Source organism: Podarcis melisellensis, assembly GCF_964234715.1.
Source record: "Podarcis melisellensis genome assembly, chromosome: 14".
Lineage (NCBI taxonomy): Eukaryota > Metazoa > Chordata > Lepidosauria > Squamata > Lacertidae > Podarcis > Podarcis melisellensis.
In genome coordinates, this window is record NC_138546.1 from 12,756,034 (window position 1) to 12,774,229 (window position 18,196).

The 18,196-nt window shown below is 45.9% G+C and overlaps 1 protein-coding gene across 1 annotated transcript; it reads left to right on the top strand.

Moving 5' to 3' along the window:
- Positions 1 to 1,093: 1,093 nt before the first annotated feature.
- CRYM (crystallin mu) lies at positions 1,094 to 18,196 on the top strand. Its single transcript, XM_081888902.1, has 8 exons — positions 1,094 to 1,355; positions 4,680 to 4,830; positions 5,501 to 5,563; positions 6,694 to 6,795; positions 9,801 to 9,984; positions 15,015 to 15,136; positions 15,827 to 15,911; positions 17,839 to 18,196. Exons 1-8 carry the CDS (start codon positions 1,177 to 1,179, stop codon positions 17,901 to 17,903), a joined length of 951 nt encoding a protein of 316 aa, XP_081745028.1. The 5' UTR covers positions 1,094 to 1,176; the 3' UTR covers positions 17,904 to 18,196.

An 18,196-nucleotide genomic window follows, 5' to 3' on the forward strand; every position in this document is an offset into this window, starting at 1 on the left:
GCTATAAGTAAAAGTTAGCCGTGGGCAACCCATTGAAATCAATAGACATGACTAACCTTCACAACTAACAACAAGGTCTTGGTCACCACTGTTGCCTTATTCAGATCACCACACCTTTTCAACACCTGTGCTGCTGACTCTCAAACTTTGGGACTTTTGAAATATATACAATAAAAATAATAATCAATTTGAGTCGTGCAACTCCAGTTGGGTCTAGTAGACCCAAAAAGCTTAAGCAATGTGGACTAAAGTCGCTTCTGGGGGCCCCTCGAGGATTAGGGGCCCTGAAGCTTAAGTTTCATTTTTTTCACAGTAGATCCGTCCATAGCAGGGTTTGCACCTGTCCTGTATAATACAGAATTGTCCCGTATTGCAGTGTAAAATGCTATGTTCTCTAATGATACAGTTTTGTCCTTTATTTCAGGTCTTCTTTGTCTGTCTGTCTCTCTGCCAAGTTAGGGATCCTCTCCAAACGAATGTGTTGGAAAGGGTGCGTTAATAATAATAATAATAATAATAATAATAATAATAATAATAATAATAATAATAATAATAATAATAATTATTTATTATTTGTACCCCACCCATCTGGCTGGGCTTCCCCAGCCACTCTGGGCGACTTCCAACAATGGAAGTCATGTATAAGCTCTGGGCATGGGTCTAGCCAGGATTTGGGGGGGGGGCAAACCTCAGTTTGCTATGTATTTTTATTGAATTTTATTGATTTAATGGGTTGCAGCTGCCCCTCCCTGCCCCCCCCTTGGCTACGCCCAGGGCTCTGGGTAGCCAAGTGCAGGCAGATTTACAAATTCAGGTATTTGTGTGTGTGTGTGTGACAAATTCCAGAGGGCCACCCCGTTAGGTTGCAACAGATTGCAGTTTATTTGCTTTGAAGTCACTTCTGCACCGGGTGCGGGGAGAAAACCGCTTCCCCCAACCGGTCCTGTATTTTGCCAGATCGAAGCTGGCAACCCTCCCAGGACCTTCGTGGGGCTTCCCTGCTCAGAGGTCCCGGACCAGCTCCGTCGGGAGCAGCAGGCGTCTCGTCCGCCAGGGGGTGCTGGGCGCCTCCGCCTGTAGGGCGGCGAGACGGGGCGGGTGGGGGCGCCTGGCAGCGGGCGGCTCTCAGTCGAGGGGCACCGGGCGCCGCCGCCTCTGCTCTCCGCAGTCCCCACCATGAGCCACGCCGTGCCGCCTCCCGTTTTCCTGGCGGCCGGAGAAGTGGAGAAGCATTTCCCCGCCGCCAGCCGGCTCGTCGCCGCCCTGGCCACGGCCCTGGCCAACTTCTCCAGCGGCGCCGAGGGAGGCGTCGTGCAGCCGGTGCGCACCGTGGTGCCGATCCAGAAGTACAGCGGGTGAGGATCCGGGATCGGGAGGGGGATTTCCTGCTAGGTATATGCCCAGGTGATGTGGGAGGTATTTTGGGGGGGGTCGGTTTGTAGGGATGCCCCCTCCCGCCCGCCATGACTTATGCAATAAAGATAATGGATGGGTTTCAAACATAGGTGCTAACTCCTTGGGGCTCTGGGTGCCCCAGCACCCACAAAATTCCCCATAAGGGGCCGGGCACCCACATATTTCGGTACAGCGTGCCTGGCACCCACGACCCAGGGTATCCCCGATCGCGGGAGCTGGCACTCCTGGATTCAAGTTACTGCTACTCAGAGTAGACCCATTGGATCTAATGGACCCCACTTATTCACACTTATTAACTGGTCCGCTCTGAGTACAAGTTAGCTGAATGCAATCCAAGTAAGTCTTACATAAGAGGAGACCCGGTGGAATTCGTTCCAAGAATTTCAGCCGCGGGTCAGCTCCCAGCACGACTAAAGCTGGTTGACGTTTGCTACGGATGTTCGTTAAGCGGACGAAATTAACCTGGAGAAAGTGGGATCTTTTTGTGCCCGCAGCACTCCGTGGGCTTCCCTGGGAGTAAATCCATGGGATCTGGTTATAGGTTAGATCTAGACATACTCTGCTATGTTAAACCCACTTTACCTGGGAATGAGCTCCCTATGCATTCAATAAAGCTTCCTTTTGAGTTGTTGTTGTTTAGTTGCTTAGTTGTGTCTGACTCTTTGTGACCCCATGGACCTTGAGTAGACATGGTTAAAAATTGTGGTGTTAGTCATGCTTTGAGTAGATGTGTTGACATCGATGGGGCAACTTAGCAATTAAAAAAGACAAACAACGAAGAAGAAATAACTATTCTTACACACACAATTTACAAGTTTTAAACCATATATATTTAAAATTGGCACATGTTAATGTTCAGTAAAGAAAATACAACAATATAAGGAATCCAGACGGGCATGTACAAACCAGTTTCAGGTATAGTCATATAATTCTTGGGTTTTATTTTGCTGAATTTCATAATGTGTTCATAATAAAAGCAATTGCTGTTTTCACTGCACAGGGAAGAGAGTGAGTGCTGAGTTGTGCTCTCAGCAGCTACTAACTTTAAGTACAAGTGATTTCATGGGGTCCGCTCTAAGCATAACTAACACATGCATTCAGTTTTGTGAATGAACATGCATAGAATTGTGCTGTCTGTCTTGCACCCATTGCAAAGGGTCACTTTTGCTTTTTATACATTTTTTACCTACAGTCATCAAAGGCTGTACTTTCCCCATTTTGTTCCCTTTTGGACCCTAGAGTCCATGAACGCACATTTGAGTGCATGCCTGCACATGGGATTCCAGCATTGGGGACTAGATGACCCATTGGGTATGTCCCAACTCTACAATTCTATGCCTCTGTGTGCTCTCTGAAGTAAGCCCTGTTGAGTTCAGTGGGGCTTACTCCTAGGAAAGTGGGCATAGGATTGTAGATGGGCAGAGAATTCTTGGAAGGGGGCCTGGGAAGCTTCATTAACTGCAAGCCCTGAAACGACAAAATCATACAACACAGCTATAAAACTTTGGCACCAGTTTGGAGTGAATTGGACAAGGTTGGATTTCTGGGTGTTAACTTCGAACCACAGCTTGATGTATCAATTACTCAGTTGGGGGCGTGGCACGCTACAAAACGCAGGGTTTGCGCTACAAAGCGGCTGCAAAACTTTGGCACCCTTATGGAGGGGACCCAAAATTTCAAGGTTTGTAATTAATGAAGCCAGCCTAGGAAGCATTCGCAGCCGGCTGGCCAAGTTGGAAGATGTAGGAACATTTTTTTTGCAACCTTTCAAGGTGGTGTAATTGAGCCCTTCTCTGGGAAACTGATTGGCTTAGGATCCTGCAGATTTGTGGCTGACCCAGCTCTGCCGCACACCCCATAATGCCCATTTTTGGAACTCTCTGCGCCAGCTTCTTGACTACCTGTGCAGACATTAATCAGGGTGTTATGGTTGCACTCTGAGTCTTTAGGGTGTCCCCAAAACCCTTGTTGTGCCCAGATGCCGCTGTCATGAATGCTCACTGTGCTGATGACACACAGGTTTCTGCTTTGATTGACTCTGTACAGTTCCAAACTGTTGTTCTTTCCAAGTAGAATTCAGTCACCCAAGCACTTTGCACGTAAAAATGAGCTAACCAAATTGTGAGCTGTTGAGAATGACAGCCAGGAGCCTTGTGGTCTGCTAGAACATGAGAACAGATTGATTGTGGCAACATTGTGTGTGTGTGTGTGTGTGTGTGTGTGTGTGTGTGTGTGTGTGTGTGGACTGTCTCCCAGAAAATACTGCTCTCCAAATTCACACACCCACAGCAGACCTGCCAACCTGCTTTGCTGAACCTTAAACAAATTGTTGCAAAAGCTTAGCCCGCGATTTTAGAAGACTTCTTTTGTGGGGGAAAAGAGAAAACAAGTTCCTGAACGCTTGCATCTGTGGCAATTTGCTTGAGGTTTGCTACCCTGGGTTTCTTCAGGAGGAATTCACAGAATGCTGTGTGAGATAGTAAGTCTTCAGGCTTGAGTTTGCTAGCTGATGCTATCAGCCTACAATACGTTCTATGGAAGTGCTGAGTCAGAAAGATTGGCTGTTGATTGGCTGTCCTCGGTTTAAAAGGGAAACCTGTCCAGCAGTAAGTGGGTGGTGTAGAAGTGTGTGGTCAGAGAGAGAGCGATAGAAAGGTCTTCCTATTTGCCTTAAGGTGCAGCTAGGTACTCTGTTTGACTGTATGAACTGCTCTTGTATTACAGCCTGTAGATTATTGTATATATTTGTATATATATATAGCTCACAATAAATATACTGCACCACACTGAAGAACCTGGAACTCTGAGCATTTCTGCTAAAGCGCTGCAGAGAATTCGCGACAAGGCAGGGTAAAAATTCAATAAAGAAATGAACATAGAAATAATTTCCAAGGTCTTTCGCTGACACCTGCCTTGGGCTGCCTATAAAACAGGGGTAGGAAATCTCTGGTGTCCTCCCTGTACCAGTCATTGGCTTGGCAGTATGTGTCAATGAAGGCATTGGCAAGGGGAAACTGTTACCTCCTGGAGCTGCTGGCACCATGAAAATAAGCTTCCTAGGACTCCTCCTGGAGGGGCACCACTAAAAGCAGATGGCCACACTGGCCAGCACTTATGAAAGACCCCTCAGACCTTGTGCCAGCCCTGGTGACTTAAGTTATTCATTACACTTCCTTTAAAGTTTTAGATTAACTTGCTTAGTTACTGAGGGAAGAGACCACACTTGAATGATCATCGTGCCGCCTCCCTCTTCTGCTTGTAAGCTTTTTAGGGATCATGCCTGCCTACAGTGAGAAAGATGACGCTTTGACAACCAAGCTGGTGACCTTTTATGAGCACGTGACAGATCCTGCAGTTCCTTCCCATCAAGCAACAGTGCTCCTGTTTGAGCCAAGCAACGGCACTCTCAAAGCTGTAAGTCTCCCAAGGCAACAGTGGGCACAATTTGAAACGCTTTAGCCCCACCAACCTCAGGCTGCCCTCAACCAGCTGACCTCCTGCCTGCCTTTTTCCTTGCATTCAGTCCAGGAGGCAGCCCCGGCTGTCAGCTTTCTCCTCCTCCTCCTCCTCCTCCTCCTCCTCCTCCTCCTCCTCCTCCTCCTCCCTAATCTCAGAGTTGTGCTTGCAGAACCCATCAGGTAGGAGATGGGGACAAAACTAGGGGATAGAAGGCTCTGCCTGTCATTATCTCTGGCGCCACCTACTGTTAGACTCCTTGCCTCCCTCCCAATCAATCCCAAAGGGCCCTAGTCACCACTGCCTGGCACATGTAGGGCGGAGAAGAGCTTGGCCCCCACCTCTATCAATGTGTGAGGGGTATTCCCTTGGAAGAGGGATTGGCTGTCAATCCAATCTGGGAATTGTAGTTCTCTGCAGGGAACACGGATCTCCTAGTGCCTCTCAGCTTAACACGCCACACTTCCTAGGATCCTTTGGGAGGAAGCCATGACTGTTTAAAGTGGCATGATACAACTTTAAGGTGTTGCATGGATAGGCCTTGTACGCCTGAGGAAAAGCATTTTGTATTTAATCTTGCATCTTGCCGTTTTTCTTTTCGTTCTGTTTGATGTTCTCCTTTGGAAAGGTCATGGATGGTAGCGTCATAACAGCCAAACGGACAGCGGCCGTTTCTGCAATAGCCACCAAGGTGGGTGCTTTTTATTAAGTGGGACGAAGAAAGGGATTGTGGTTTGGGGAATACGGCAGTGCTGTCTTTACCATATGTGCTGTCGGGGTGCAAAAATCCACCCAGCACCCCCAAATTTAGTTTAGCCCCCAAATTAACTTTTATTATACTTATGTCAGACACCACACTTACACCTTATCTCTTGTTTACGAAAGAAGGGAGGAAAAAGAAACAAACTTCTTTATTTGCTCATTTATTTGCAATATACTTATACTTAAGTATACAACACCACCACAGTTAAACTTATAAGTATTGTTTAGGCGGAACGCGGGTGGCACTGTGGGTTAAACTACAGAGCCTAGGACTTGCCAATCAGAAGGTCGGTGGTTCAAATCCCCGCGACGGGGTGAGCTCCCGTTGCTGGGTCCCTGCTCCTGCCAACCTAGCAGTTCGAAAGCATGTCAAAGTGCAAGTAGATAAATAGGTCCGGCGGGAAGGTAAACAGCGTTTCCGTGCGCTGCTCTGGTTCACCAGAAGCAGCTTAGTCATGCTGGCCACATGACCCAGAAGCTGTACACCGGCTCCCTCGGCCAATAAAGCAAGTTGAGCGCTGCAAGCCCAGAGTCGGTCACGACTGGACCTAATGGTCAGGGGTCCCTTTACCTTTATTGTTTAGGTACGTAACATAATATTTTGATATAAGAGTTAATTTCAAGAGTTAATGTCAAGAGCTGTCATTGAGTCTTGACAAGCACCCCTGTTGTGAATGACAAGTGCCTTTAATGAAACAGTAGGTATGCATTTTGGTAATACCTAGGTATCTATGTATTTTGTTTTTCTAGCTTGATCTAAATTATTTATTATTTCATAACAGGCAGATAGTTAAGAGCTTAGGTGGGTTCAGCAGTGGGCACCTGGCGCCCTCCAGAATTCAGCACCCCTTCCACCCCCGGGGAAAGACGGCCCTGGAAAATGGCATGGTGGGCCAAATTGGAAACGGCCCCCACCCAGCAGGCCAGGATTGATCAGCAGGCTGGGTGTTCCCTACCCCAATAAAAGGCCATGAACCTTAGGGTTGACAAAAGTTGTTAATATGAAGGGTGCCATATGAACGAGTTTTTTTTACCTTCCCCTGTTGGATATATTTTCAGTTCTTAATGCCGGTGGATTCTGAAGTGCTGTGTATCCTAGGAGCTGGTGTTCAAGCCTACAGCCACTATGAGATTTTCACAGAGATGTTCTCGTTTAAGGAGGTAGGAAGTTCAATTAAACCAACTGATTTTTATTTATTTTTTAACAAATTTACCACTCAGCAATAGCCTCTGCCTTAGGTATTTCTAGCACGCACAGAGTACCTGTTGGTTTGTCAGGCACCCTTTGGTTCCTCCCCCCTTAATCTCTTAATCAGGGGTGGGCATACTTCAAGATTGTGGGGTCTGCTTTGTTTCTTAGGACACCCAAAATTCACCAGCTGGAGCCAAGTGTAAATCATGGCATAGAGTTAAGGAAGAAGATATCTCTGAGGGCATCTCAGCCTCTCAGGGATTTGTTCCTCCCACCCCCAGTTTTGCAAAGAAAGAATAAGACATTTTAGCAGAGGCTGCAACATTGATAAAATCGAACCAATTATCAAGGGTTCTTAGGTATACTACAATATTGTATAAGTTTCTCTTTCAACAGTCTAGCTTACAGAGTTAATTACTATTTTCTTCTTTCACTTCTACTCATCCTGCGGAGAAAATCTGATAGAGAACAAAGTCAGCGGGGGGCCACTAGGGGGCGCATTGGAAGATGGCCGACAATACCATCTCTCCGACCCACACGGGGTAATTAAGAGGCTGTTATGGGAGTAGGCAGCCTCCCTTGTTGCCCCGAGGAAATGGGGAACACTGCCCTTGCCTGCTGTGCCCATAAATCACCCCCTAATTCGAAAGAAGGGGGTGAGGGCCCTAGGCAGAATGCCCCCGTGTGGACCTCGGCTCTCCTGGACGCTGTCTCTGATCGCGCACTAGTTGCAGCAATTTGGAATAATTAATTGCAAAAGAAGCAGATGCACATATTTCAAGTGAAGAAGGGGAGTGAAGTCTGCTAATTTAAGTGACCTCTGCGAAAGAAGATGACGGGCTGGAGAAACAGGAATATTTTACGATGAAGATACACCAAAGGCGGGGTATGTTGACAACGGGGCTGAATGGGGGGGGGTGGAAACCTTTTTTACTTTCCTTCTATGTGATTTACAAGAACCCCTCCTCATTAGAACCGTCGGTTGAACTGACCCAAGCAGGATGATTAAGGTCTGTGTGGAGATAAACTTTAACCGAAAGTATGCTTTATGTAGACCGAGAAGCAATAAGAGCTTTTGGGAATGGCGCAGCAATTAATTCGGAGTCGCCATCTTGCCAAAGGATTTATAGGCGGGAGGAAGAACGGATTTGTTTTCAGACTGCATTCCTAGTGAATCTCCTCAGAGGTTTTGAGAAAGGAGGCAGATTGGTGAAGATTAAGGACGCTAAGACTGTTTTGATGTATGGAAGTGATGTTATATGGAAAACGTCTGGATATGGCTACTGGATAAAAAAAAATATCCACGCAGGATTACAAACTGTTCTAACCAGCTTGCGTAGACTATGAGAGGTCACAAAGAGAAAGGAAAAATATATGAAAATAACAACAAGAGATGTGGAAAAACAATAAGAAAGGACTGGATAGTACTGTGAACATCATAAGGTTAGATTTGTGGACATTAAAACAGCAGTAAGAAGCAAGAAGTTGATTGGATCCCTTCGGAACTTGAAATATGGGTACCCCCAACAAAAATTTAAAATTTGGCTGTGTAATTTGGAATTTATGTAATTTGGTTTGATTTGATGTGATTGGTCGGTTAATAAAAAATTATTCTTAACGAAAAGAGAACAAAGTCAGCATCAGCAGTACAGGGATCAAAAAAGAAACCGTTGCCAGCAAATTGACTTCCATGATTTCCATGTTTTTCACAGCTGCTGAAGATGTAGCCTGGGGATTTGTTTTCCGTTCCAGAAATGAACTCTCTGTTGTTTTTGATGGGATCAGGGATCCTGTGCCAGATTAGTGCCTGGTGGGGGTGGCAAGGCCTGGCCTGGTGCTACAAGGGAGGAGAGAGTAAGGAAAGGTTGGAATTATTTTGTAGACATTCTGGCCTGGCTTCCTTAGAGTGCGTGCACAGATTGTTGACTCCTGCTTATCTCCTTGACTGACCAGGCCCACTTGAGATTATAGCAATTACAAGAATACCATTCAGCTGCAGAGGCAATAATAAAATTCAGCTGTGGGGCAAGAGACCACCCACCTTTCTTCTCACCTCTTAGAGCAAAAAAATAGACATCTAAGAAGCCTTGGGTTGGCTGGTTTGAAGTTTGAGTGGACATATGAGAGCCATATTCAAACATCTCAAGGGCTGGCACATGGAAGATGGAGCAAGCTTGTTTTCTGCTGCTCCAGAGGGTAGGATCTGAACCAATGGATTCAAGTGACAAGAAAGGAGAGTCTAACTAAATATTAGGAAAAACTCTCTGACAGTAAGAGCTGTTTGATAGTGGAAAGGACTACAGTCGTGCCTTGGAAGCCGAATGGAATCCGTTCCAGAAGTCCATTCAACTTCCAAAACGTTTGGAAACCAAGGTGCAGCTTCCGATTGGCTGCAGGAAGTTCCTGCAACCAATCAGAAGCTGTGGAAGCCACGCCGGACATTTGGGTTCCAAAAGAACATTCACAAACCAGAACACTCACTTCCAGGTTTGTGGCATTCGGGAACCAAAACGTCCGACTCCCAAGGCGTTTGTCAACCAAGGTAAGACTGTACCTGGGAAGAAGGACTCTCCTTCACTGGAGGTTTTCAAACAGGGGTTGGATGGCCATCTGTCAGGGATGATTCCTGCACTGCAAGGGATTGGACTAGATGACCCTTGGGGTACCTTCCAGTTTCCTTCCAACTCTATGCTTCTATGATCCCAGGGATATAAAATACCCTGTTACAACACTTGAAGCCACTGTCCATCTTCTGATTGCATGTTGCTGCTTCTTTTGCCTGGTCCTGGAGTCCTGGACCTCACTGCCTTTGCATGGGGCCAAGCATGGCCAAGGAATGCATTAGGGACTGGCAAATTAATTTTATGCATTTTCTTGTGTTTGCACTCTCCTGGAAAAGTGTCCACAGGTCCCCCGTCCACGTTGTAGGACTTCCTTGAGGCCGAGATTTTATGCCGCTCCATTTCCCTTGTAGGTGAAGATCTGGAATCGGACCAAGGAGAAGGCAGAGAAGTTTGCTCACTCAGTTCATGGGCCAGTCCAAGTCTGCTCTTCTGCTCAGGAGGCTGTCACTGGGGCGGACGTGATCGTAACAGTCACAATGGCAACAAAGCCAATTTTGCATGGAGAATGGGTGAAGCCTGGAGCCCATATCAATGGTAATGTACGCTTTGTGTACGGATTTCTCTCTCTCTGGATACTTAAAGGGGTGCTTGACTTTGTTGGAACCAGGGAGCATGATGTGTTCCAAATACTATGGGGGATGGGACCTGTTTTCTGGTGTTCCAAAACAGCTCCTTAAAGCGACAAGGGAGGGTTTTTTGGCTAAACGTTAGGAAGAGCTTCCAAATAATTTGAGCTGTTCAACACAGAAGCAGGTTCCTTTGGAAGTGATGGACTCTCCTTTACTGAAGGATTTAAAGCAAGGGGTCAGGATCCTTGATTCCCCCTTGCTGGCCAACATCTCAGCTGGGCAAAGCCACTCACTTGTCCATCTCCTGATGTCACCATGATGGAGGAGGGGGAAATTGATGGCTGTTGGCCATGATGGCTATGTTCTGTCTCCATGGTCAGAGGTAGCAATGCTTTTGCATACCATTTGCTGGCAACCACAGGAAGGGGAGAGAGCTGTGGCTTCACGTCCTGCTTGGGGACTTTGCTACAGACATCTGGTTGGCCACCGTCAGAACAGGAGGCTGGACTAGATGGGCCATCGACTTGATCCACCAGACTCTTAGCTAAATATGCTCTTATCAGCTGGTCAGCGGTGACAACAAGCCTTTCTTCCCAAGAAACAGTCGGAAGCAGTAGCATAAGTGGAGTAATGAGACTGTTGTCCTAACCTTGAGCAGAAGGATCTAGGTGTGGTGCAAGATTGGCCGTCAACATTCAACAAAAGTGTTAGCACTGCTCCCAGAAATAGGCTTAGTTGGAAAAGGAAAAAAGAAAAGCACCTTGCTTTAATGAGCTTTAGCTAAAGCATCTTGCAAAGGATTAGCTAATCCAGATTAACTGGTTTTAAAGAGGGGGTGCTAATCTGTTTACAATATCGATGCGAGGCACACTAACATTATACTGCAGTCTGTTAAAATCGGTAGGATTCGCTTCTACACAATGTCGAAAACATAAAAACATTCCTGAGGCTCACCTGTATTCCACATTCACTAATTACTCAGTACAGAATTTAATGATAGGCACATCAATTTGAATATAATATTGGGGAGCCCTAGGTAAAAACCACCCCACCCTGCCCTGTCAATCACAAGACACACAAGTGCACATCCCATTTGAACAGCAATGCCCATTAACTTTGAGGGGCAGCCCCCTCAAGTATCTTATTGGGGGCGGGGCTCGGCTTCTAGGAGTTGGCTCCTCCTTCCATTGTGAGTTCTCTGAGTGGGGACCAATCACATCTCTTTTCAGGGTTTGGCTCTATTCTCTGATGAATACCTTCACAGCAGATGAAGAACCGGCTAGTTCTTTCTTGGAAAATTTCTTTGAACTCTGGTTTATTCTCATTTTACTTCCTGAAATGACCTCCCAGGGTTAAAAGGTCCCTGCAGATGTCTCCCTTCTTTACATTAGACCCATTGAGATTTATGAACTTCAGTTAATTGTGTGTATTAATTTCTTCTCTGATTAGAATCTAGTTGCATCATATCGCCCACTCCACTTCTGTCCTGCGTTGTCTGCAAAGGACATAGAAAGGGATTCATGGAAGCGAATGGGAGGTGCAATTCGAGATGTCATCCCTGTCTGACCGATTTCCACCCACCGCTTCATAATCAATGCTTTGTGTGATGGATTCTTCATATTGTGTAGAGGCACACCACAAAGGGTCAGGGGACAATTGGTGTCCTCGTTCACCACCGCAACACATAAACAAAGCGCTGCCTAGCCTTGCGTCACCACACATTAGGAACTCATTCCTAATGCTTGAGCAGGTTTTCATAAAAATATGTGAGTCTTTCTCTGTTTTGTATAGCTGCTTTCTGTTGCTTTCTTTATATTGGCTTAAAAGGAGGCTGATGGTAGCTCATTCTCCTTAATTATAGGTTTTGGATGAAAACAAAACAACAACAACAGCAAAATCTCTCCTAAAATTTCAAGCGATGCAATCAAATATTGTCACATGTATAAGGGCTTTCAACCAGATGATGGGTTGAAATTGTGCCACATTGGTACATTAAAACAAAACAAAACACTTTGCCAAATAGCTAAGCCTGCCCTGATCCAGTAGTATAGGATTCTATTGCCTCTCGTGAGGATTCTGACTAACATCATGCCAGTTGTCTGAAGGAAGAACTGTATGGCAGGGTCTTATCTGAGAGGAAAGAGTGCTTTTGGGGAAGGACTGCTCTTTATTTATTTTATTTTATATTTTTGCTGCGAGCTGATGGGAGCTCTTTTTATTGGAATTAATTTTGGTCAATTTCATTTACAACTCATTTGCAACAAGACACCCTGAAGCAGTTCGCAAACATATGTAAAACAGTTACATGCTCTTTATTGAGGGCAAGATAGCCAGAACCACCAGTGGCATCAGTTGTTAAGCTGAAGATCTGTTAAGCAGAAGAATGTGTGAATTTGCTTTTTCTTCCCCCTGCCCCATTTCCCCATTTCCCTTTAGAGCTATGTCTTCATAAGACGCCCTGGAAGCCTCACTAGCTGGATAGGTGGGATCTAAATGCTAGGGGATATCCTTACTGCAGAAGTGTCCCCCTCCACACGGCAAATGGCTCAAAATCTGTGGGTCAGAGATAGCACATGAGGAGTCTGGCTTCCTCGTTGTGAGGAGAAGACTTGGGGCTGGGAGATCTTGTGCTACCAAATAGCCCCTGCCTCCATTTTGGTATGCTTGCCACTTCTGCTCTTGGGTGAACTTGAAGTGGCTAGAGCTGGGGAGCATAAAACCATAGAATTATAGAGTTGGAAGAGACCAGGTGAACATGAAATTTATTACCCTCAGAGACCAGCTTGAGAAGCACAAATGGAACTACAATCCCAATAGCAAAACAAACATTGAAAACAATATGCAACAATAGATTTTAAGTTTAAAAGTGCGATAGGCATATGTAATGGTTGTAAGGGGTTACTTGTGAGTAAGTTGCCTGCTAGTTGTGTTCGACTGCCTGGTTCACCATGCCTTGGCTGCCAGCCCACACTCCGTGGCTGGTCAGTCGCTTGCAGAATCTGTCAGTGGGCGTTTCTTGAACCTTTTCCAGCATAAGAGCTGTTTGACGCCAAGTTTCCTCCTACTTTCCCTGCGCGGAACTCGTCTGCGCAAGTAAGGGGAAGGCAGGGGTGTGCCAGCGCTCTCTCCACTGGTCTCTGATGCAGGGTATCGGAGACCCGTCTCCAATTCCTCCTTCTCCCTCCCTTCTCTACTGGTGTTGCGCCGAATTCCTTCCCCCCTGCTGGTCCCCTCTCCGGCATTGCTCTGGAGCCCTGCCTCCGCCTCTCGCTCTGATGTCAGTTCCCTTTAAAATAGACTACCTTAGAGAAATGATCCAAAGTCGCCCGTGGGTCCAGGCTTGGGACTTTTCTTAACAAACTAGATTGAATCAGGGGATGGTCTGAGCCTACAGATCTGTGCGCAGAATCTGGCAACAATCCGGGTCATCTTGTGGTCTTTGCCTAACAGGAGAAGATCCAATGTTTGCTTTACTGGGAGGTCAGTAAGCCTCACCAGCAGGGGGTCAATGGTTTCTCAACGTGCCTCATCCTATATCCCCCCAATGGACAGGCGCAAATTCTCTGGTCATATGGGACTTTTAAAAAAGCTGGCGAGGGCAGAGCCGAGCTTCTGGCAAGTGTAAAAGGCCTTCTTGCATTTTTGGATACAAGAAAAAAGAGATATGCTGCTGGTGCAGCTATATATATCTATTGATTTCTACAATTTTGTAGTTGGGGCACCTTAAGCAGTTCTGTTGTCTCTCGGTCGGAAGAGACCATAAGGCTCATCGAGTCCAACCCTCTGCAATGCAGGAAACTTTTGACCATGACTCTGAGATTAAGAGTCTCAGGCTTTACCAACTGAGCTATCCCAGTTTAGGATGAATGGAGCCAGTCTGAGCAAACTGCTTCCATCTTCGCAGGGAGGATTTTATGTGGGAAGTGGTCTCGGAGGTGGGGCCAGTCTAGGTTCATAGGTTTCATTGAGAATTGTAGGTGAACCTGTGACAAAATTAAGGGTTTCTGGCATATGGTATATGAAGAGTTAAATAAAATATTTAAATAAACTTTTGTAAAAAGAAAAAGAAAAAAAGGAAGAAGCTTTTTTATTGGGTATACTATATTCAGATATCATTAGGGAAAACAGGAAAATAATTCCTATATACAACAGTGGCAGCGAGAACCCTAATTGTAAAAAATTGGAAAAATGAGACAGCACCAACAAAAATAAGAATGGCAAGAAAAATTATTTGATTACACTGAGATGGCTAGAATGGCAGATGCAATTACGGGTCAGTCTAAACAAAAATTTCAAAAAGAATGGGAAAAATACAGAGATTATCTTAAGAAGCAGTGCTCTCAAATTAATATCTGGACTTGTTTTGATTAAGTTTTGCAAAACAAATTATGGTATAAAAGCTTAAAATGGAAAGAAAAGGGGTGGGGGGATGAAGTGAGAAGGAAACAGTTTACTAAATATGAAAGCAGCCCCCCGTTGAGGACGAAGGAAGTCAACTAGAAGAAAAGAAGAACTGAAATATGGTTACATATTCATTATTTTTTTCGTATTGGTTTTGTATTTTCTTTTTAAGATTTCTTTTTTAATGTTATGTGTGTTTGTGTTGCAAAAGAAAATAAATGTGAAATGAAAAAAAGAGAGAATCGTAGGTCTGTGAGGAGAACAGGGATCTCCTAATGACCCTTAATAAACTACATCACCCAGGGTTCTTTGGGGGAAGCCATCTCTGTTTAAAGTGGTATGATACTGCTTTCCGTATATGGTGTAGATGTGGCTACTGTAAATGATACAAGAGCATGAACGAAGCCCATGGTTCAGCCTGGAGTCATTCAGCACCCTTTGTGTGTTAAGCATTACTATCGCTCCTGCTCTGCAAGAGTCATTTAAAGGCAATTGTCAATTGTGAACAAATTGTACCCATAAGGTTGGGGTGATTGTCTTAACCCTTTTCATCTTGGAAGATAAATCTCTGATTTGTTTGATTCTGACTTTTAGCCATTGGAGCAAGCAGGCCTGACTGGCGGGAGCTGGACGACGATGCGATGAGGAACTCTGTGTTGTACGTCGATTCGAGAGAGGCTGCTATCCGTGAATCGGGAGACGTCATTTTATCGGGGGTAAGCAAGCAGGGGCGGGGGGGTGGAGAGTTGGGTGTCTCCTTCTTTTACCAATAAACTTTGAGTGAAGCTCCTGACACCTTTGCCCAAGGTAGCCCCAAGCACTTTTGGAGATTTCTGTGGGGATGACCCCCCAGTTTGAGGGGAAATTTTGGCAAAGGACCCTCTGAAGGACTCCTATATTTTGTGGGGCGCTGGCCACAGGTTTACCTCACCGTTCCATCAAATTAAATTTCCCACAATCCCCCTGTGTAGCATTGTTACTTCCATTGGAGTTGCCATTTTAATTTCCCACAATCCCCAGGAATGACTCTACACCAGGGGGATTGTGGGGAAGTTAAAATGGTGGTTTACACAGACTGAGCCATTCAAGGCAGATGTCTGGACCCTCAGTCTCTGCTAGCTGCCTGAGGGTGCCAAGTGCTGGTGCCAGGCCTGGTTTTCTGTGGGAACTGAAATCTTAAGAACTTGTAACTGTGTTTAAAGGCAGGGCCAGAGCTCAGTGTGGGAAGACCCCAAAGCTCTTCCCCCACCCCACAGGATTTCCTGCAAAATCTTAGCTCCCCCAAAGTCTTTCGATACCTTCCATTTGTGGTGCTGTTTTGGCCCTGAAAGCCACGCCGCGCTCAGTCTGAACCTCAGAAAAAGGTGGCACCGGAAGATGACAAAAGCTCTGTGTTTGTTTTGCAGGCAGAGATTTTTGCAGAGCTGGGTGAGGTGGTGCTGGGAACAAAACCAGCTTTGCGTGAGGAAACCACTGTGTTCAAGTCCCTGGGTAAGAATGGCCCCTTGCTGTGCCTGAATAAGAGTGCAAGACAACGCTTTATTATTTATCCCCCCCTCCTTGCGTGAGAATGCTGGCGATTATCTTCAAACTGACAACGGATTCCCCCCATTTAACAAAAGCAGACATGCCTCTTTCCCTCCTTGAAGACACAAGACAGAAGCGATTAGAATCAACAGGGAAGCGAAGATGAATGAATGTATTGTTCGTCTTTGTACGCTACTTGAGCTCTATCCCCCCCCCCCCAAGACTTAAGAACTTAACAAGAGTCTGGAGACCCAAGTTAGGGAAACCCTGATCTATTCCAACCCCCTGCAATGCAGGAACGTTTCGTCCAATGTGGGGCTCAAACCCACTACCCTGAGATTAAGAGACTCGTGCTCTACCTACTGAGCTATCCCCTTTCTATTGCCTTTTGGAACTCTGCAGGACCAGCTTTAGAGCTGTGACCCAAAGAGGAAGTAGTTCCCTTTGAAGTGAGTTCTTAAATGAATGAAAGTACTTCTGGAACAGCCTTGGTGCTAAATAATAGTTGTGCGTGTGCCTTTCTTCCTTGAGAACAGCTGGTAGTCTAGATGGACTTCGTGCCTGTAGGGTGTGGAGCTGGCAACCCTTTGATCAGTGAGCAGGGTCATGCTGCCTTTGTTCTTGCTCCATGGAGGGCAACTTCCTGAAAATGGGACATGGGTTGGTTGCAATTGTTGGACAGCAGGCCAATTAATTAGGTGAGGGTCTTTGGGGTCTTTTTTGCCACTCTGGAGTAATTGAGGCTGCTTATACACTGTACAGGGACACGGGTGGTGCTGTGGGTTAAACCACAGAGCCTAGGACTTGCCGATCAGAAGGTCAGCGGTTCGAATCCCCACGACGGGGTGAGGTCCCATTGCCCGTCCCTGCTCCTGCCCACCTAGCAGTTCGAAAGCACATCAAAGTGCAAGCAGATAAATAGGTACCGCTCCGGCGGGAAGGTAAATGGTGTTTCCGTGTGCTGCTCTGGTTCTCCAGAAGCGGCTTAGTCATGCTGGCCACATGACCCGGAAGCTGTACGCCGGCTTCCTCGGCCAATAAAGCAAGATGAGCACCGCAACCCCAGAGTCGGCCATGACTGGACCTAATGGTCAGGGGTCCCTTTACCTTTTTACACTTGTTGTTGTTTAGTCGTTTAGTCATGTCCGACTCTTCGTGACCCCATGGACCAGAGCATGCCAGGCACTCCTGTCTTCCATTGCCTCCCACAGTTTGGTCAGACTCATGTTTGTGGCTTTGAGAACACTGTCCAACCATCTCTTTTTACACACTGTACACTTAAAGCAGGGTTTTCCAAATCTGGTTCTCCAGCTGTTGTTGGACTACAACTCCCACAATCCCTAGCTAGCAGGACCAGTGGTCGGTCCCCTCCCTCCCCAAAAACAGCTGGAGACCCAAGTTTGGGAAACCCTGACTTAAAGCACATGGCTTCCTCCAAAGAACCCTGGGAGCTACAGTTCCTAGCCCTATTAACAAACTACAGTTCCCAGCATTCTTTGGGGGAAGTTATGTGCTTCAAATGCATGGTGGCACTGGTGGAAGTTGGCGTCCAACATCTCGAGGGCAGCATACTAGGGAAGGCTGGTGTAGATAGTATTAGAGTCTTGGGTCTTACAGCTGTTGCTAAATTACAACTCCCATCAGCCCCAGCAAGCATGGTCAGGATGGTGGGAGTTCAACATCTGGAGGATTAATGGTTCCCCACACCTGTATCAGATGGACCAATTTATGTGCAAATTTGCTTAATATGCAGACTCTTTGGGGTATTGTGGAATGTAGTAGAAGTGACAGATTTTAAAATACTTGTATCTGATCATTCTTTTCTTCCAGAAAATATTGTGGGGTTCCCCTCATCCTTGTTGACTGTGATGTCAATTGTTGTTTATTTTAGGGATGGCGATTGAAGACACAGTCCCGGCGAAAATGATATTTGATTCCTGGTCGGCTGGCAGCTAAAATGAAGATCTTCCAATAATCCAAGCACCAAAACAATATTGAGAATGAAGTAGCATTTAGGGTTGTATTCCCACTTTTAGCAGGAGCTGTTTTTTTAAAAATAAAAATGATAACATTACAATCTTATGCTCACTTACAATGGAAGAAAATCTCATGGAATTTGGGGGTGCTTTCTTTTGAGTCAATATGCATAGGATTGCAGTATAACTATTTTTTTTTAATAGTGTTTCTGTTAAGGACATAGTAGTTAAAATAGAAGAATAGAATAAACCAAACTTTTGTGACATGCATAA

Coding starts and splice junctions, on each gene's coding strand:
- CRYM (XM_081888902.1), top strand. CDS start 1,177: ATGAGCCACGCCGTGCCGCCTCCCGTTTTCCTGGCGGCCGGAGAAGTG. Junction 6,796..9,800: donor AGATGTTCTCGTTTAAGGAG/GTAGGAAGTTCA, acceptor TTTCCCTTGTAG/GTGAAGATCTGGAATCGGAC. Junction 15,137..15,826: donor GAGACGTCATTTTATCGGGG/GTAAGCAAGCAG, acceptor TTTGTTTTGCAG/GCAGAGATTTTTGCAGAGCT.